At 42.0% G+C, this 21,136-nt stretch overlaps 1 protein-coding gene across 5 annotated transcripts in view; it reads left to right on the top strand.

Annotated features, from left to right (window-relative positions):
- Positions 1–21,136, top strand: part of KHDRBS3 (KH RNA binding domain containing, signal transduction associated 3) — a 152,823-nt gene that overhangs the window by 117,002 nt on the left and 14,685 nt on the right. For all 5 annotated transcript variants that reach the window (XR_009497082.1, XM_059893349.1, NM_001083512.1 and 2 more), the window contains one exon: positions 4,829–4,911. Coding sequence is in view for 4 of the 5 variants with exons in the window: in XM_059893349.1 (XP_059749332.1) it covers positions 4,829–4,911 (83 nt within the window). In the remaining variant the exon portion in view is untranslated. The remainder of the gene's footprint in view (positions 1–4,828; positions 4,912–21,136) is intronic.

The raw sequence follows: 21,136 nt of genomic DNA, 5'->3' as shown, positions 1-21,136 counted from the left end.
CTATTATTCAGAACTTCAGCAAAAATGAATTTTTCAAAAGACTATTCTTAGCTGATGTGTGTGTTTGATAAACTCAAAATAATCATAAGCCTAAATTTAAATAATCTTTTAACACTGTTTTATATGAAAACTTTGTACATTTTGAAATGACCAGGTTTCACCCTCATTATAGTGAAGTGGTGTATAGTTAGCATAATTGTCTCCTTTTGAAAGGACCCAGAACCTAAACATGATTTTTAAATCACTTTTGTAAATTCTCTGTTTAAAATGGTTTTTCCCATCTTAAATTTTATGCTTGATTTTACTTGTGACAGAAATAGAATTAAATAGGTCATGCTGTTTCCTTTATCCTAGAACATCTTTTCTCTTCAAAGTAAGATTTCTTGGTATCAGGTCGTATGTCTGTGGTTTTCAGGTGGGGAATGGCAGATGAAGGATCTTTACCTGTGTTAGAACATGTTTTGGCTACTGTGGCCCCCCTGACGCCTACCAAGTGTCCAGGTCGCCCTGTCAGCTCCATTTAGACGTCTACCTTATCAAAGATGAAAGTGCAGGAGTGGATCTTGACAAGTCTCTTGAATGCTGCAAGAATGTTTATCAATATACTTTTATTTCTTGTCCATCTTTGTTCACTTAAAAAAAAAAATTATTTGCTCTCGGTTTTCTGGGTCTGTGTTGCTGCGCTTGGGCTTTCTCTAGTTGCGGCTAGTTGGGACTCCTCTCTGGTTGTGGCGTGTGGGCTTCTTGCAGTCGCTTCTCTCGTGTGGAACACAGGCTCCAGGGCCCATGGGCTCAGTAGTTACAGCTTTGAGCTCCTTCCTCATTTTAACCATTTGTTGATCCTTTGCTGGCTGACCACTCCGCTGTTTCTCAGCCAATGATCTCATCTCTGTCTTGCAATAAAATAGCAGGTATCAACAAGAATCCACTCCACTCCCTCCCAGAAGCCACATTTATCCATGTTCACACTCATTTGTCTTCCTTTTGTCGGTTACAATCTGCTTCATGCTTTCCCTGTATTTTTCAAGTCCTGTCCATTGAACAAATAATGCTTGTAATGGAAGAGGCTACACAACCATGGACAAATCCAGCTGTGAAATCATCATGAAAGAAATCTTGTGAGAGTTGCATTTTTAATCTTTTTAAATCATCAATGTTAAATACGGAAGTCAATTATTCCATGACCTAAACAATTTGAAAATTCAAATAAACTAACACTGTATTAGGGCTTCCCTGGTGGGTCAGATAGTAAAGAATCAGCCTACAATGTGGAAGACCCAGGTTCAGTCCCTGGGTCAAGTAGGTCCCCTGATGAAGGGAATGGCAACCCACTCTAGTATTCTTGCCTGGAGAATCCCATGGATGGAGGAGCCTGGCAGGCTATAGTCCATGGGGTTGGAAAGAATCAGACATGACTGAATGACTGACACACACACAGCCTTGTATTAATACTATCTCAGAATAATTGAGCAAGGAATGAATGACATAACTAAGTTTAAAATAGTCTGTTACTTTACATTTCAGTTAAGAAAATTGTAGTCATTTACAGGAGTTTAAAGAATCTTGATTCTTTAAATAAGCATAGAATTCTGCGTGGTTGAAGCCATTTTCTTTTAGAGCTGCTAACGGATTACTGAAGCAGCAGTAAGCTCTACATTTTGCCAAACCACACACTCAAGGCAGTGACCTAGTTGCACGTCCAGCCCTCCAGATTGATTCCTCCTCCATGCCCACAGCATTTCCGGAGAGATTCCTGAGGTGCAAAATCTAAACCCACACGCTGTACCTTGGCCACACGTGGTCTGTATATGGGCATCTCAGGCTCATTGCTCCCCACCTGCATTTGCAGCACAGCATGCCCCCCTGACCCTGGATGAGAAGGGGTCTTATGACTGTACCTCCATTGTTTTGTACCTGCTGTTCATTCTGCCTGATTTTTAATAAATCTTCCCAGCTGCTTTTGCTTTTCTCTGCTTTCATCACTCTGGGACACTTAATTCCCCTCTGCCTTTTGGGTTGTTCTGTGCTACCCCGATGCTTCCCTTTGCCACAACAGCTGGCGTGTTGCCTGATGGTTCTCTCTTTAGTCACCTGTCACCTCTGCCAGAGTCCTCACTAGACCAGGACACACCTTTCCTCTCTGGTGTCCAGCAGGAGTGCCGGCCACAGGGAGGAGGTAGTGTTGTTGGGTTGTTTTGGGGTTTTGATTTTTTTTATGTAGTAAAAATTACTTTTTTTGTTGTTAAGAATGATAGTTGCTTTCTTAACTTCTGAATTTATTAATTCACCAGAATTGTAATATCTCATTTTGCTACTTAAAACTAAAATCATCTCAATTTTTGTTTTGTGTTGGTGTTGGTTTGAATCTTATCTGATATGTTTCTCCTCCTTGCATTGGTCACTGCAAGAGCATAGCTATATTAGCAACTCACTTTCAGCTACTGCAGGAGACATTGTGGTTTTCCAGTATGTTCCCAGGATATTTTTGACTTTTATTCTTCCTCTGCCATTATTTAATGAGTATTCCTTTTATATTTATCTGTTTTCAAAATTCTGAACACATACCTCTTCAATAAATACTCAATTTCTCCTTTGTGAATAAACATTAAAAAATCTCAGGTGATCATGTACAAATTGTATAAGCCTACTCCTACAAAGACAGTGTCATCCCTATGAATTAATATTTGTCTCACACAATTAAATGCATTATAATTTAACTTGCTATTTAGATAGTTTTGCTTTTCTAAATTAAATTGAGTTATGGTATTTAGATGCTTCTTCAAAGAGAATAACCATGGTCATCACTTTAAAATCTTGTCTAAAATCAGTGACAATAAAACACAGAAGCCCATCTGTCTCCAGATCTTTTCTCTTACCCCTTGACCACATTTCTCCACTCCAAGAGATCTGCGGTAATCATTAAATTGATTATCATTGATAATACTGATGTTCTAAAAATAGTTAGATTATATCCTGGCTCTTTTAAATGTTAACTAAATATCAGTAAATGCAAAGTCACTGTAATTGATTACCCCCAGAAACTTAGAAGTCAGTTGTTGAGCAGGATTCACACTTCCATGGATATAAATGTCATTGAGCAGCAGTTTGATCTTACAGAATGATCATTTCTTTGGACGTTTTTCACTTCCAAAATAGCTTTGAAATAACCATCGTGTACTTGTTATCACATCTGCACAGTGTCTCAGAATGTCCCTGTAGAACCAGGAGGACGGCTTTAGCTCTTGTTGCATTGTCTTTCTGTTGTTAAGCTATGACCGTTCTTCATCAGTTCAATCTATTCTGATGCTCGACCATTATCAGATGTATGATTTGCAAATATTTTCTCCCACACTGCGGATTGTCTTTTCACTTTCTTCCTAATGTCGTTTAACAGAGAAGTTTTTAATTTTGATGGAGTCTGCATTTTTTGGTTATTTTGCTTTTGTTAGCCTGTCTAAGAAACTAATAACTAAGATGACAAAGACTGACTGCTCTTGAACCTCACTAGTGAAATTTTCATTTGAGTTATACTTTGCACTTCAGGAATTTCTTTGGACTCATTTCTGTACTAATATTCTCTATTTTGGTGAGGCATTGTTCTCATACCCTTCTTTAGTTTTTTCCATGCAGTCTATCTTTTAGTTCCTTGAATTCATCTCAGATAACTGATCTATGTCTAGCAAGTGCACTGTCTCAGTTTCTGCAGGGACAGTTTCTATTGACTACTTTTTTCCTTGTTTACGGACTGTACTTTTGCATTTCTCTGTACATTGCATATTGTCGTTTGTTTAAAACTAGATGTTTAATAAATAATATTTCCATGTGGGAATCAAATTCTCTGCATTTTGGGCTGGGACTTTAGTTACTTTTCCAAACTTACATTGTGAAGTCGGTATTTATCCTGCATTGCCAGGGAAGTGTCTTCTCTGTTACCATGGTGCTCAGCTGATGACTGGACGGAGGTTTTATCAAATGGTTAGAAACTAAGTCCCTCATCTTTGCCAAGAGTCTGTGAGTACATGTTGGAATATCTCTTCCACACTCAGCCAGGCAGTTTACAACTAACTCTGGCTTAGCCTTGACTTTCCTTCTTACACTGAACCTCAAGGTCAGCCAGAGGAGAGCGCTCAGGACCTTCTCAGGTCTGTCCTGGGCAGCTATATGACACGGTATCTAACTCCAGAACTATGGCAGAGCCTTGCAAAGCCCCAGTGGATCTCGCGTTCCTCTACTTTTCCTTGTAGCCTGTTGTTCGCACCAGTTTTCCTCCACACCTCAAGCGGCTGAGATCATAAACAGTTGCCCCTAGTTATTTTCTCAGAGATCCTCAGGGAGAAGGCCTTGTGCCCTGGATGAGCTCCAAGTCCTCTGGGAATGGGGTTTGGAAGGCACTCCACCCTGCCTGCCCCCTCCAGTGGCCTCAGGCCTGCTGCTTTCCTGCCTGATTGATTTGGGCTCCTACAGAGCTGGGGTCAGGGATGGGAACAGAACAGGTTTAAAACATCAGAGCTCACCGTTCTTTCCAAGATGCAGCCAATTTTTAAAAATAAATGCTCCCTAGATCTCTGTAAGCCTGTGGTTAATTTCCAGAGTTCTAAAAATGTTCATTCTGACAGTTTTTGCCAGTTTCTCTTTGCTTTTTCAGAGGGAATTTTTGGAGGTTCTTACTCTGTTATTTTCACTGATACGAAAATTTTATATTTTTCTTTACATTATAATTAGATATAGAGTTCAATGGTAGCTGAATTAATAAAGATTCAGTGAAAGCAGAATGCTGCTTTCTTTCCAGAAACTTCTCTGAACTTTTTGTCCTTCTGTTGTATTTTAGGACTATGATGATGGATATGGCACTGCTTATGATGAACAGAGTTATGATTCCTATGATAACAGCTATAGCGCCCCAACCCAAAGGTAAGTGTCACTCTTTCTGAACAGACTCCATAGCAGACGCTTGTGCTGTCCACATTTTATACCCTCTGGGAACAGGATGACGATTGGCCAGTGAGGATGATCTGACTTGGCCTTTGTTTTGTTTTAAGCGGAGAAACTCTGTCTGTCCTACCAACTAGCATGTATTACACTCAAATTTACTGTAGTGCTAAAGCAATGCGTCTTGGAAAATACAATTCGAAACTTTTATTTTCTCTAAAAATTTAGCTTAAGCATTCAGTACATTCTAAGGAAGAACAGTGTGTGCCAGGTCTGTGGCTCTCGAGTCCAGAGGCTCCAGAGTATCTTAGAAGCGTGTGACTTTCCTGCTTCATCAGCGCAGGGGATGGGAATGGCGGAAGTTTTATTCAGTGTTCATAAATCATTTCTGCTTCTTAGCAACAGTGCTCTTGTTTTCTAACAACTTCAGATTCCATTTGTGAAAAATGAGTTAGTTCTGATTCATTTTCTGAAGAAGTGTTCACTTAGAAATGAGTGTTATCAGGGGGGAACACAGCTTTAAAATCATGGCATAGTAGACTTTGATGTTCATTAGTATATGAAATCTGTGTGTTCTGTTCAGAATCTTTTCCTAAATCCTGAGAAGCCTCTTGCTTTATGCTTAAAACTCTAAGTGGAAGACAAAGATAGACATACACAAGCCAAAATGCTGGCTGTATCAAGCATAAATTTCAATAAATATGGACTCCATGGGTTTTTTGATGAAGCATAAATTCACTCCTGAAGTCATGTGGGGCAAAGCAAGCTTTAAGCAGATCGGCATTTGGGTCCTGAGGTGGGCAGAGATATACTTTCTTCTCATTTTGTTCATGCCAGGTTTTTCTCCAGTATAGTGTGTCACAAGTAAGTGGCCTTTAAGCTTTGACTCCCAGCTGGTCCTCTTTCCAGGAAGCCTCGTGCATGGTGTTTGTACCCGTGAAGGTCTGGGCACACCTGGAGTGACTCGCACACAGTAAACAGCAGACAAGACTCTTTCCCCTCAGTGTCCGGCAGTTTTATGTTCCCATTATATAGATGAAGAAAAGCGCAGAGCATAAGTTTAAGTAATTAGTCAAGAATCATACATGGAGTACAACCCTTTACTCACACGTCTCGTTTAATCTGAATGGCAGCACAGGAGTTAACACGTCTGTCATATGGATGATGAAACCGAGGTTCAGAGAAGTAAATAGCTAATGCAGAGTGTGAAGCAGACTTGGAGAGCTTGAAGTCTGCCCGTATTAAACTGTGATAACATAGTAATATGATTGATCACAGGCGTTCATTCCTGTGGTCATTTATTCAGCCAGTATGTATTAAATGTCCACTACATGTTTTAAATGTAGGCACTGTGCTCAATGTTGGATTACAAAGATTATTGAGACAGAGACCCTCTCCTTGGAAAGTTCACAGGCTAGAATTAAATATAAATATTTAAAAGGAGTGTAAAATGGTAACCACATGAGAGTTTGAGAGAAAATAGTGCTAAGACAATGCTGGAGTCTGATTGGGAACACAGGGGGCATTTCACTGAGAAAGTGAAGGGCTAGTAGGAGTCATGAAGGTACAGACACCAGAGGACATTGCCCAAAGCCAGGCACAGAGCGTGTTGTCTGGGCTCCATGGTGTGATGCACAGGAGAGAAGAGGTGGGAGAGGGGTGACCGTGTCCTCCCAGGTTTGGGGTGCAGGCTCCAGACCATCAGCAGCACTAGGGAGCCGCCGACGAGGTGCCGGCTAGGGAGTGGTGTGTTCACACTTGGGTTTGGAGAATTAACCAAAAGGCCGTGTAGAGGCCAGGTTAGCAGATGGTGAGCCTGGAGGCAGAGACCAGTTAGATGGCACCTTATATATTATAAGCCCTTTAAACATCAAGGAACACTCACTTTAAAGGAACATCTTACCGATAGCCCAGCCACCTTCTTGGTCATGATCTTTTCAGCGCTACAACTCATCTTACTTGAAGGACTGCAGAGAACTGTGTGAGAATTGCACGTTCTGGAAAATGCAGAAATCGCTGTTGGTCAGGTACTCTGAATATTCATTTAATCCTCATAACCTATGAAATAGGCATCAGTCCTTTTAAAGAAAGAAGACTGGTTTATAAAAATTAGGTAAACTTGCCTAAGATCATGCATCTTACAAGCTAAGGGGCTTGACTTTGCACCTCAGTCTGTCTGTCTTCCTCTTCAGCAATTACTGTAAATCATGATGAAGCAGCTACATTACGGAATAGGATGAAGAAGTGTTTCCAGGAGCTGTGTTAGTTTGCTACAGTTACCATAACAAAATGCCACAGACTGTTGTAAACAACAGATCCTTATTTTCTCAGGGCCACAGAGGCTGGAAGTCTGAGCTCAGGGTGTTGGCAGATCTGGCCTCTTCTGAGGCTCCCTCCCTGACCTGCGGCTGGCACTGCTGTGCTGGTCCTCACACGATGTCTCCTCTGTGGGCACATGCCCCTGCTGCCTCCTTGTACCCAGATTTCCTCTCTACAGTGACACCAGTCAGATTGACCGAGGGCCCATGGAAGGCCTCCTTTGACTTCATCACCTCTTTAAAGGTCCTGTGTCTAAACACACATTATAGGTACTGGGGTGGGGCTTCGATTTATGATTCTGGGTGGACAGGTCAGTTCATAATATGCACATATTGTAACATTGGCTTAAGTACAACACTGTATGTCTCAGAATTAGAAATCTAGTCTGAGCCAGTTAGAGCAAATTTTGAAATCATCCCCCAAATCAAGTAGTGGGTACTGACCTGTAAATCGCCATCATTCTCACTGTCGGTACTGAACGTTGGCCGTGTGCTTGGTGTACTCTGTGGGCTTCACAGAGACTCTCTCTGCTCAGTGTGCCCTGAAATATTGCAGAATTCAAGTCTAAGCATGTCATTCCCTGCATGCAGGTTCAGAGAGGTTAACTCACCTGTCTTAACTCACAGGGCTGAGCAGTGGTAGATCCACATTGGCCCCATGCATTCTGTTTTGTACTCTGCTCCATCATCTTTCAACTTGCTTTTTGTCATGGTTTTGATTTCAGTTGCTTAAACTGATTCATGTTCATATTTCCCGTCACTCAGTCATAGGTCCACCAGGCTCCTCTGTCCATGGGATTATCCCAGCAAGAATACTGGAGTGGGGTGCAATTTCCTCCTCCAGGGGATCTTCCTGACCCAGGGATCGAAGATTGAACCCAGGTCTGCTGTGTCTCCCACATTGGCAGGAGGATTCTTCATTTTCATCAGACCTAAGAATTTCATTTATCTTCATGCTAATGTTGCAGGCTAAAACTAGATATCTACACTTCATGTGCTGTAATCATTTTATCACACTTTTGTTGCAGGAAACAAGTTTCTCTCAGGAGGTTTACAAATTAGGAATTTTCTCTTATCAATTTTCAAATACCTTGTATAAAAATTAGAGTACAAATAAGAGTCCCTACAGAGTTCTAAAAAATTCAGCATGGTTCAGCTGTGTTTCCCATCAGTGTTTGTAATGGCCTCGTACTGCAGTGTAAAACAAGCGTTGTTTACCTGACTTCACACGCTTAATGAGCAACAAGCTGTCACCTATCTGTGAAGAGAAATATGAACTGTTCTTTACAATATTGGAATTATTCTAATATACATCAGCACAAAAATAGTTACTGAGTCATTCCTATGGGCGCACAGCTCTGGAGTAGCTGTGAGGAGTAAAGGAGCAGATGATAAATGGCCTCAGAGCTCAACCTGCACCTGCCCTAGCATGACCAGAGCCTTCTCAACTAAGTGGGATTAGTTTTCATTTGATGTCTTATTTATGATTCTAACAACAGTCACAATTTTACAGCATGATGACTGTAGTTAATATAGTATTGAGTTTGGGGAATTTGCTAAGAGAGTAAATTTCAGGTGCTCTCATCACACAGACCAAAAGGTAACTACATTAGGAGATCTGTTAGTTATCTTGACTGTATTCAAATTTCAGAATATTTTAGTCTGTGTTTCTGAATATTTGTAAATTCTCTAAGAAATATTTGATTCCTCTAATTATCAATTATTAAAAAAGTAGAACAAAAAGGGTTTCCAAAAAGTGCTAATAACCCCCTGAGCCTACGTGGATGACTGCATAGTCACAGTTTTATTTTCTGGCAGGTTTAATGTTGACATACTAATTTCCCATAGTAGTTTGTGGTTTGATTGTACTTTCAAGTACTTATTTCATTTCATCCTCCACAATCTCTGTGATTTTCCTGAAAATGCTTAGAAATACTGAAAGAAGAAATTAGAAATAAGAGCTGCTAGTTTGGGAGAATCTATTAAGTCTAGCACTCAGCTGTCTATGTCCTTTAAATGCATTACCTCCAGTTTTCACAATGGCCCTACCTGCTGAGTTTTTCCACGTATAGAAGTTGAAGATGTGATGTTTAGCAACTTTCCCAAGAATGCACTCCTGAAGAGTACTTAAGCTTAGGTTTTTGTCTATCTCTGAAAACCATTATCCAGCTAAGAAAAAATTTTAGAATACAAAATTATTGACTTGTTTTTATGACAAAACAACACCTAAGCGCTTTTATCCAAATAGGCAGAGTAATGGAGGCTGTCAGGAAGCTCCACGTACTCTAGCTGTGTTTTCAGACGCCAGTTGCAAGAAGAGCAATGAGCCAGAAGTTAATGCTGCTGTCTGCCCTGCTCTCTAGTTGGCCATTGCTTCTCTTGCTTCTCTTGGCAGCTTTAGCATTATATGTGCAATAATGTCGTCTCAGGAGCTGACTTGAGAGGTGTGAATATAATTTGCGATTTTCACCTTGGAAATGATGACCTATTGTTCAACTTAGGATGTAGCATTTCAACATCAGTAAAATCACTGTCTATTGGAAGATAGCGCTGTGTTGTTTCAGGGTTGGTTGTTTTGGACTTTTAAAAACAGTAATGGTTTGGCCTGGATTAACCACACCTTGCAGAATTTTTGTGAAATATGCTTTCACCTAGCCCAGGGTTTTAACTGCTTGCTGCACGAGCGCTGAAAGAATCTCTTTAGCACACAAACTAAGCAGTGTAGCGATTGACAACAAACTTCTCACACAGTAATGTGTGGACATTGACCAAGTGACAGACACACCAGCCCAGTTTATACAGTAAAGCTGTAAATATATTCTCAGTCAAGGACCCTACGGTAAGAAAAAGGAGGGAAGGTTATAGTGAAAATGAAGCTACAACCTAAAAGGGAAAAGGAACAGTCTAAGGGCAAAGTTTTAACATGTACTAGTATCGCTGTTAATTATGTGCGTTGACCTCTAATGCAGTATTGGTTGTCTCAGGGTGAATGTGTTTGTGAGCCCACGCATGTATCCCCTCTGATCTTAATTTTAACTTTAAAAGTTAGATATTCTCACCCCCTTTTCTTGAGAAAATTGAGACACAAGGAGAGGTTTAGTAAGTGGCCCGAGTCACTTGCTTAGTGACAATGCTGATCTCAGTCCATTTTCTTTCTGTCATAGTGTTTCTCAAAGAAGCACACTTACCACTGGTGTTTCACAGCATGCTTTCAGGTGGCACATGGGCAGACGCTTTTAGCTTTAATGATTAGATTTTAGTTATTGGCAAAGTAGAATTGCTATATCAACCACATGATTTTATGAATAGTATTGCTAAAAATTATAGTAAACTTACTTAAGTTAAAATAAAACCTATAATACAGAGAATAATATTAAGTCACTCCCAGGATGAGTGGCAGACGTAGATGGCAGACATCCTGAAAGTGGTCCATGAAGGGCTGATGCTGGGCAGATACTGCCCATAGCACTTTTTTTTTTTCAAGATTCGTTAACACATTTTCAAGGAGTACTTATCAAGTATTAGCTAGTACATTAAATGCTCTCATGTCTATCATTTTATTTAATTCCCAAGAACATCTGTAAGATTGTTAGTTTTACAAAGGACACTAATGTTCTTAGAACTTGAGCTTGACCAAAGTCACAAAACTATGAATAGCAGTCAGGCCTCATATCCAGTTCTCTTTAAGATCAAGCGCACATTCTTTTGCTTAACCTGAAAGCAACTAAGGGAAAAAAAAGTCCCTACGTATGTAGAAAATGCCAGAACTGTGAAGTGGCCGCGTGGAGTCCTCGCACGTGAGCTCCACGGCAGCGTGGAAGCAGCAGCAGGGCACAGGCGCGCCAATGGCAGTAAGTCAAGTGCCGCCGTCAGTGCAGTCTTTCACGTTCTCGAGAACACGTGAGATTTATCACCGAGGGCTGTGGGATAATGGTGGTGTGTGAAAACAGAGTCCACCGGGGAGATGTACTACATCATTTGGATTTAGCACTGCCATCTGCTTAATAGCATCGAGAAGACGACAGCGGTGCTTATGATCAACCACTCAGAGCAGTGACAGATGCTGCTGGGCGGGAACGTGCCCGGGAAGAAGTTTCCTCACCACAATGCAGATTCTAAACAGCGGGTTTGTTGGTTATCATGCCACCAGCTTTACATCTTCACTACCGGATTTTAAGGTCTGTAGATAAAGATCTACTTGGTGAATCTCCTATATTTTCTTTCCCCATGTTTCATATGTTCTTAAAATGGGTTTTATTAGTTTTAGAATAATTTTTCTAACAAATTCTGTCTTCTTTTTAATGAAAGAAGATGATAACCCTTTTTGTATTTCTTGACTCTTAAAATGAGACACATGGTTTTGTTAAACAGACTGGAGGGCTCTGAAACCACTCAGACCTTGATTTGAATCCACTTTGTCACTTCCTCAGCTGTAGGTTTATGGCCAAGCTACTTCTTCAAGTCTTCATTTTTCATTTGTAAAATGATGGTAAGAATATTTGACTTGTGAGATTGTGATTAAATGAGATAGCAAAAGCAGTATACAGAGCAGAAGTTTAGTAAACTTGCAAAGATGACATGTACTAGGAGCTGTTCTCAGCACTTTTCAGCCTTATAAGTAGGTTATTACTGTTACCCCATTTCATAGATGAGGAAATTCAGGCCCAGAGATTATAGAACTTCCCTGTGGTTGTTTCAGAGTGAGTGCTAGGCTGGCACTGAGCCCTCCGCTGCACTGTCTCTGGGTGACTTGTCCTCATCAGTTTAGTTGTCTGATCTAGAAGCTTGTGCAGCCTTTTCCTGAGGAGAACTGCAGTCAATGAAATCTCAACAAAGAAACAAAATCGTCTATCCCATTTTGATTCCCCATTTGTGAAACAAAAACTTATGGACAGCCTCATGTAATTTAGCTAGTCTAGAGTCCTAAGATGTTTGGAAGCATAGGCTTGAGGTCACAGCTTGAAGTTGCTTGTGAAGAATGATTTACAGTAGAGAACGTCAGTGCGTGAATTTTTCAGAATCTAGTCAAACCTCATTTACTGGGCTTACAGCTTTAGAAGCAGAAGTAATTCACACACCATGCAGGTGTGATTAAATGAGATAGCATTTTTTCCCTTTTATTTGACATCATGAAGGGATGTGTTCTGGAATTATGAGTGTCCGTCGGATCCTTCCAAGTGTTTGTAACCTTTGACTCAGTGTTTACACAATAAGTGCCTAAACTTAGTGTATAGCAAGTGGTGGCTCAGATGGTAAAGAATATGTCTGCAATGCAGGAGACTCAGGTTCGATCCTTGGGTCAGGAAGATTCCCCTGGGTAGGGAATGCCAGCCCACTCCAGTATTCTTGCCTGGCTAATTACATGGACAGAGGAGCCTGGTGGGCTACAGTCCCTGGGGTCACAAGAGTTGGATAGGTCTAACATTTAACACAATGTAACACTTAACACAATGTAACACTTAACACAGTGTAAATATATTTAACTATTTAAAAAGAATAAGCAGTTTCTGGCAAAGTTCAGGGAAAGAAATACATTTTAGCTATAGGAAAAAAGGTATGCATGTCAACTTGGCCAAAGTAATGTAGATAAACCAGCACCTCAGTTGAGGCAGAATCGAGATTTGTTTACTGGGAGTGAAGGGGAGGAGTCTGTCACAGCTCTGCAGCTCTCTGACAGTGAAGCTGGGGTCACGTCACGCCCCTGTGCTTCAGCTTGCTCATCTGCATGACGGACGTGATGGTTGCAGTGACCACCTCTGAGGCTGTTGTCATGTCAAATGAGTTGATACACGGAAAGCACCTGGCGCTTTGTGAATGGTCTCACTAGCTATTATTAAAATTCTATAATTTTTAATCTAAAAGCCATACGGCTAAGTGTCTACAACTCTTTGGGGTGGGGGGCATCTATTTGTGGTTCTCCAGGACAGTGATTGCCCATTGGATTATGTGAAGTTTATGATCAAGGAAAATGTGATTACCAAGGGGGATGGAAAGCATGTATGGCAAATTGAAAAACAAGGGGATTTGAAGGGGGATGTATGCAGCCTTGGCAGTTTGTAATCCTACCAAGTATGGTTAGTGCCAGCAATTAATTTTTAAATAGTATAGTTTGAAGGATTAATACAGGACTTTCCCATCTATTAGCAGCCATTGCATTAAGAGGACCTCTCTTGATCTGGCCCTGATTTTTCTCTAACCTCATGTCAAGTCACCCACTCACCCAATCTAACCTTGTATTGAATTTTTCAGTCATGATTCATTTATAATTTGCTCAGTCACAGATGAAATAGATCTCAAAGCATACATTATGTGAATAAACTTAATTTTGTCAAATTCTTCATGGCTCCTTCAGTAATTTTCTTTACTTACAGTGTTTAAAGACATTGTGGTTATTTGGCATGTTTCTATAAAAATTGCCTGTCGTGTTTTTAGACTTTTCCGCAATGGTGCAAACAGGATAATTTCCTTTTCTTTACATTTTAGTCTTTGCCAGATGGGTTGCCTCAGAGCAGAGGTTCCTTGACTGAGTTGTTACTTCATCTAGCAGGCTTTCTTGATAAACTCTCTGCCTCTGACATCCCCTTTTGCATTCACAGAGTACTCAGCCAGCCTTGTGTGTTTCTGGAATATGGCATGCTTGCCTCTGGTCACCACTCATACCTGCTGGATTTGAGAATCTCTCTCCTGTTTATACAGAGAGGCCCTTGGTGGCAGAAACCCTTTTCTATTTGTCCTTTAATCCGCAGTACCTAGTGTAGTACCAACCAGGAAAGGGACCTCTATGGGTTTTTCATTTCAGTTGGTAACATTTAAGAATTCCACATCTGTTCTACAAGTACCTTTATTGGAAACACGGTAAGAAGTCTGGTACCTCTGAATGTCTAATGTGGAACTGCAGGTAGCCTTCCCTCAACTTGGGCTAAATGGAAGAGTCCTTTATACAGCCTTTAAAAAAAGAGATTCCCAAGCCAATCTCTCGTTTCTTATTTTTAATCTGAGTTTTAAGATAGCACAGCTATCTGAAACTTTTAAAATACAGCTAATTTTTATGAGCAGCCGAGGCTGAAAACTGCTTTTCTTGTCTAGTGAGCACTATGAGAATAAGATATTATATGTTCAGAGCTTTTCAGAGTGCCTTGCAGATACTTGCTAAGTAAATATTTATTTCCTAAAGAAATAAATCACTAGCGTGTCTTTCATGCATTCATTCAGCAAACAACTAAAGAGTACCTACTCTGCCAGCAACTGTCCCAGGTGCTCGGTAAGCAGCAGTGAACAAAAAGGGGTAAGGAGGGTGCCCAGTAGAGTTCAGGTCCTAGTGGTGGTCACGTTTAGCCAGTGGCCTTCCTGTTTAGCTTCTTTGAGAAGATGATTTAAGACTTGAAGGAGGTAAAAGTTTGCCTAAGGATGTATCTGTGGGAACACAGTGATCTGTGCAAAAATCCTCAAATAAAAGAAGGAGTGTGTCTTATGTATTCGGAAATCCTTAAAGTTACAGTTTTCTTCCATTCATATTTAAATTTCAAGTTCTCCTAATAGAAAACTTGAGATTTCCCTTTGGAATAAGATATCTTTGAAGTTTGGAACAAAATGTTTTGCTTTTCAAGAATGTGTTGTAAGAACTTTTTCCTATTTAAAATTAATCCCAGTATGATTAAAGGAGCTTGCAGACTTAAAATTATGAAGTTACAGGAGAAGACTGTGGTCTGTACACCCTTATATCTTGACCTGTAACAACTTTGGTAGAAAATCAATACAGCGACCAACAGCCTGACAGAGGTAGAGAAATGTCCTTTATAAATGTAAATCTTACTTATCTCACTCTGTTTTTTCCCCTAAACATCCAGCATTCAATTATGAATAAAAATTATACAATAAGAAAATACAACCCAGAGTCAAGAGACAAAATAGTCAAGAGAAACAGAGAGCCAAGATATTACAATTGTCAGTCAGTGTCTTAAAATTGATACATTCCATATGCTAAATGATATTGTGTGAAAGGTGGACAGTATGTATGAACAGATAGGATAGGAATGTAGCCAATGAAAACTCTTAAAAAGAGCCAAATGGAAATGCTAGAATTGAAAATTACAATGTCAGGGATGAATAATTATTTCAGTGGGCTTATTAACAGATTGTACACTACAGAGGAAATAGTAAGAGAACTTGAAGACAACTTATAAAAAAGTATTCAAACATAAAAAGAGAAAGATGAAGAGTAGAAGGAACATTGGGTATGAAATCTGCAAGATGATGTAAAACAGGCTAATGTTATCAGAATTGCAGAATGAGATGAGAGAAAGTATGAGGTAGAAGAAGTACTTGAAGAAATAATGACAAACATTTCTAAAATTAACAAAAAATACCATCACACAGATCTGCAAAGTGCAGAGAAACCCTCAGCAGGATAAATATGAATATAAACACATCAAGGTGTAATGTATACCAGTTGCTAAAAAACAGAGAAAAGATTGAGAACAACTAAAGGAAAAGGACATAAATATAATCAGAATATATGATCTTTTACATCAGGTATTCTGAAGTTAGCATTATGTTTTTGAGGTTCATCCACATTATAGCTTTGATCAGTATTTCTTTCCTTTTTATTACTGAATGGTTTTCCATTTATGATTCTACCGTGTCTTGTTTATGCATTAACTGGGTGACAGATACGGGGTTTGTTTTCACTCCTTGGCATTATGAATAATGCTGCATTGAACATTTATGTGCAGATCTTTGTGCGGACTTGTATTTTAGCTTCCTTTAGACATTTAGGAGTAGAATTGCTGGGTCAAATATTAATTATATGTTTAACTTTTTAAGAAACTGCCAAAGTGTTTTTCAAAGTACTTGTACATTAATTCCTACCAGTGGTGTATAAGGAGTCTTAAGGATAATTTTAACCAAAATGTTCAAGACCTCTGTACTGACAACTATTAATAAAATATTGCTTTACAGAAAGTAATGAAGAGCCCAATAGCACTTATCTTCCTTTAAGTTAGGAAATTGCAGAGAACTGTTCAAATAGATGGAAACTATTAGTTGTTACTGGTATTTTTGGTGGATTTGTTGTCATTAAAGGTACATTCCTCACTCTAGCAAATAAGCAGAAATAGCTTGTGTAACATCAGTAAGACTCTAGGAAAAATACTGCTCATTCAGAAGGAACCTCTACCTCAATAGTACTCATAACAGCTGTCCTTGAATAAGAGCTAAGTTTATGTATGTAACACACGATCTTCTTTGAACCTCACAGCAATCTTATGAAAGATTCATTTTAAAAACTATTTTATAGATAAAATTGAGTTAACGTTACCCAAGCTTACACCTTGGTGGCTCAGTGGTAAAGAATCTGCCTGTAATGGTAGGAGATGCGGGTTTGATCCCTGGGTCAGAAAGATCCCCTTGAGGAAGAAATGACAACCCACTCCAGTATTCTTGCCTGGGAAATGTCATAGACAGGGAAGCCTGGTGGTCTACAGTCCAGGGGATCACAAAGAATCGGACACAACTGAGCACACACAAGCTTACACACGCAGTAAACGCTGGAGCCTAGATTCTGATAATGTGTGTGACTGCACAGCCCTGTTCTTAAGTGTTAATTCTGTACTGTCTTCCAAAATGATGATGTTAAGACAGGAAGCCTGCTGATAAGTGACTGTGAGTGTGTCAGGCAGGTTTAGCCTGGTGTACACATGGAGCACCAGCATCAGTGCGTGTCTCTGTGAAACTCACTCCCTGAGTGTCCTGAGGCCTCCGTGCAGACGTGCCTCGAGTGTGTGGGAGGAGGAGAGAGGCACAGTGAGCTGAAGAGACGCTCATGAACAAAACTCTTATCTTTTTACTCTTTTGTTTTTCTTGGAATATAATCAGAATTCATCGTTTCTAAAAGATTACATAGAACCATCTGCAGTCTTTTAAGAAACTTTTGATAGGAGTAGCGTAGACTGCTGCAGATGGAGAAGAGTACTGACCGTGCTGTTGAAATAAGCATGAGCGGATATCCTTGCAGCAGAGAAAAATAGAGACACGTGGTGCCCCTCACGTCAGGATGCTTGCACCGTATTGTAGGACTGGGATAAGCTCTGAATCAACCCCACATTCCACTGAATCAGGTTTATTCTCTCACATAAGAATGGATGTTAGCAGCTTCCGACCCCTGGGACCGCTCTGTGGAGTCTCTGAGCAGCCAGGTGCTCCTTTGTTTGCCTCATCCTCCTCGCCCTTGCCCTGTGCCCTTACGCTCAGCTTGCTCTCAGGGCAGTGGTCATAGTCCAGCTGCCAGGCTGGGCTTCAGGCAGGGAGAAAGAAGAGGAGGAAGGCCCTGCAACCTGGGCAGGTCCGCCTGCTCTTAGGAAGTCCCTGGAAGCTTCACTCCCGGAAGTACACTCCTGTCTCATCAGTATCCTCCCTGTAGAAGTGGTCGAGAAATGGAGATTAATGGCTGGGTGCGTTACCACTAGCATCTCACCCTCAGTCTCACAGGGCATCTTCTGCTAAGGAGGACGGGGAGAGTGCACACTGAATAGGCAACAGCTGCCCACTGGCTCTTCCCTTTTAACCTGTTAGTTTTTTTTTATTTTTATTTTTTTGATTTGTTTTCCTTTTCCTGAAATGTTATATACCTATAGCAAAGGGCATAAATTCACACCTGTCAAAAGCGTCCAGTTGAGTGACTGTTTTTCAGTGTACACACCATGTAAGCAGGAGATGGATTCCAGCACCCAGGCAAGAAGTTTTCCAGCTGCTGCTTTTCAACTGTGGGTGTCTTAGGTCATCATCTCTTTCTGGCTCCCTGAACGGCGCTGTCTTTTGAAAAAGTGCCCAAACGTACTTCCACTGTGCTGTGAGTGTGGTGACTGGTCGTCCGATTAGATGGTGGAGAGAGGCCCCTGGGAGCCAGGGGAACTAGACTTGCACCCTGGCCCCTGCCCGCACGGCGGCCACACGGCTTTAGAGCAGTGCTCCGTGTCTGAGTCACCACTGTGCTGTCACCAGGGCAAAACTGCATGTTGTGGTTCTCCTTTCTGTCTGGCTCTTCTCTAAGTGTCGGTTTAGACCTTCCTCCTTCCAGGAGGCACTCCCAGGTACCCCAGGACTGGGCCAGGTGCCCCACCCTGAGTCCATCAGAACTCTGGGCTTCTGGGAATCACAGTCCTCCACCGGCCTAGTTACAGTTGTCTGCCTTGCGCACTAGACCAGACGTGTTTTATCACAAAGTCCGGAACTTGTTCACTGTTGCATCCTGGTGCCCAGCACATGATAGGTGTTCCAGAAATATCTGTGGAACAGATGCTGGGAACAGGTGACATCTGAGCTTCAGAAATTCCTACCAAGAGCACCTTTCTCAGGAGAGAACGTAACAAGTGAGAGTCTCTCTCTTACATGGTGGGAAAATGTTGTTTTTAACCTAAATTTATAAAATAGAGATCCAGATTGCGAGTTTGTTTTAAATACGAGAGAAAATTTGTGCAGAATGCACGGCTCCTAATCGGTGTTTGCTAATGTGTGGTGGGTGCTGTTTGATAGTATCTATCATTAGTCTTAGATCTCGTTTGCATGTCTCTGCCCAGTAGCCTGTACCCGATCCTAGTAGTTGACGCGTGTGTGCGCGTGTGCATGCGTGCATGTACTCTGTCACTCAGTAGTGTCTGACTTTGCGACCCCATGGACTGTAGCTCTGCCAGGCTTCTCTGTCCATGGAATTCTCCAGGCAAGGACACTGGAGTGGGTTGCCATTTCCTCCTCCAGGGGATCTTCCCGACCCAGGGATCAAAACCGTGTCTTTTGCATCTCTTGTGTTGGCAGGTGGGTTCTTTACTGCTCTGCCACCTGGGAAGCCATAGTAGTTGACATAGGTCCTTAAAATTAGGTTTACCAGTAACCCCCGAGGCGTGTGCTTCCTTCCTTCCTGCCCTGTGTGATCTGCCTTCCTGAGCCGTCTGTCACAGGAGGAGGTGCTCTCGAGCTCTGTGGGAAGCAGAGCCAGAGAGAAAGGATTCTGAGAGTCTCGTGAGAGATGAAGGTTAACATGGAACTTTCTGTCAGGCCTGTTCAAGGGTGTTACTGTGACAGGTTAGTCAGACTGTATTACTGGAAGTCTTTCAAAGTGGAGAGGGAATCATTCTCTGAGATCATTAAGACAATTTAGCCTGAAGCCCAGAGGATGGACCACGTGATTTCTCAAGGCCCACTTCTTGCCTTTGATCGGTCAAGTACCAGTAAGTTCCTGCACTTTACAGTGAGGTCAGATTGAGAAGTTTTTCACACTAGAGGTGGAGGATTGCTGTAAGTGGCAAACCTTTTGTTTCTGATTCTCTGACAGACCTACATTAACATTTAAAATCTTTTTGTTTGACAAAGTAATTGTTTCATCTGAAATGAGGCTTGGCAAACTTCGTTACAACAATACGGTTAAGGCTGATCACTGCTCTTTATTTGGTTTAGAGGAAGTGTCCAGCCAGTGAGAAGGGCTTTGTGTGTGAGCTCACTGCATTGTGGCCCCCCTGTCGCCCTGTCAGAGGACACTGCTGGGGCCCTCACCCTGAGCGGCAAACGCCATCCATTCATTCCTGCCAGTGCTCCTGTTGAGCACCTCTTGTGTTTCAGACACTGGTAGAAGCTACCCCTCAAAAAGATGATGCTTCCTGTTGAAGATCACACCACTTCCCAATGGAAAAACAGGTTCAGAACTAAGTGCAGCCTTACTCCACAGCCTGAGCTCTCTGTCTGCTTGCATGTGTCCCTGGAGAGATCACGTGGCGTCTCTGGATTTTGAGTACCTTTCACACTACGAGGACGGCAGACTTACGTCTCCTGTTCAGACCACTCCCCCAGCCTCTTGATTTCTCTTTCCAGCTGCTCTGGGAGGTCCGAGAGGCCTATGCAACCTAGCCTGTCCCAGGCCAAACTCCTGACGGCTCCCTGCCCAGAGCTCCTTCTGCTTCCACTTCCCCGTCTCAGGTGATGGCAAACTTCATTATGGGGACGTTTCTCCCTGGAGCCATCTTACTCAGGATAAAAACAAGAAACCAAGCCTCTCCGTGGTCTGCATGACCTCCCTCTGCCTTCCTGGGTCTCTCTGCTCTCGCTATACTGCCCTCCTGTTTCGTTGGACCAGAGTGCACCTCTGTGGGACCCAGGCTGCATCCCCTCAGGGGGTGTCCACTCTGTGTGACTAGCTGTGTCACATCTGCTGCCCTGTCACACAGCAGACCTGCGAACTGACCACCAAATCCAGCAGGTTAAAGTTCATTGGTCCCCTTGCCAAGGGATGAAAATGTAACAACAGTAGTGGGACGATTGCAGTGTGCTGCAAAGGAGGGTCAGCATGTTACTAGAGGACGGGAGTGAAACTGGAGAGGGGAAGCCATAGTCAGGGGATGGAGTACATGAAACTGACGCAAGGCGGGGTAGAGGGGTTATTGATATGACAGGAACTAAGATGTGACCTGGGAGCTGATGGCCAAAGGAGAGTAGAGGCAAGATCAGTGGACAAGAGTGGTCCAGGGAGTCAGCAGACCAACGTATTTGAAGAATTATCTGCCTGCGTACAGAAAACAGCAAGACTTAGGACAGAGATGCCATTGAGAGATTGAAAGCTGAGTGTTTGTGCAGAGGAGTGGAGTGTAATGGGCTACAGGTGGCAATGCGGGGGCAGTTGGTGAAGAGAATACTCACCTTCCTGTTGTCCCAGGGGCACATGGGCCATGGGGGATAAGGGAGAGGAGAGGGCCACTGAGGGAGAGGTGGCATTAGAGGAGAATTGAGTTTCATTGAGCAAGAAGGCAAGGGAGCGTCTAAAGAGGAGGTGGAGGATGCGCGATGAGCCGTGACTTCTGGAGGGCACAGAGAGAATTGGGACGGAGATGGGGACAGACGGGGACGGG

Source organism: Bos taurus, chromosome 14, assembly GCF_002263795.3.
Source record: "Bos taurus isolate L1 Dominette 01449 registration number 42190680 breed Hereford chromosome 14, ARS-UCD2.0, whole genome shotgun sequence".
Taxonomy (NCBI): Eukaryota; Metazoa; Chordata; class Mammalia; order Artiodactyla; family Bovidae; genus Bos; species Bos taurus.
The sequence above is the reverse complement of the archived record's forward strand: the minus strand, read 5'-3'. Positions and strand labels throughout refer to the sequence as shown.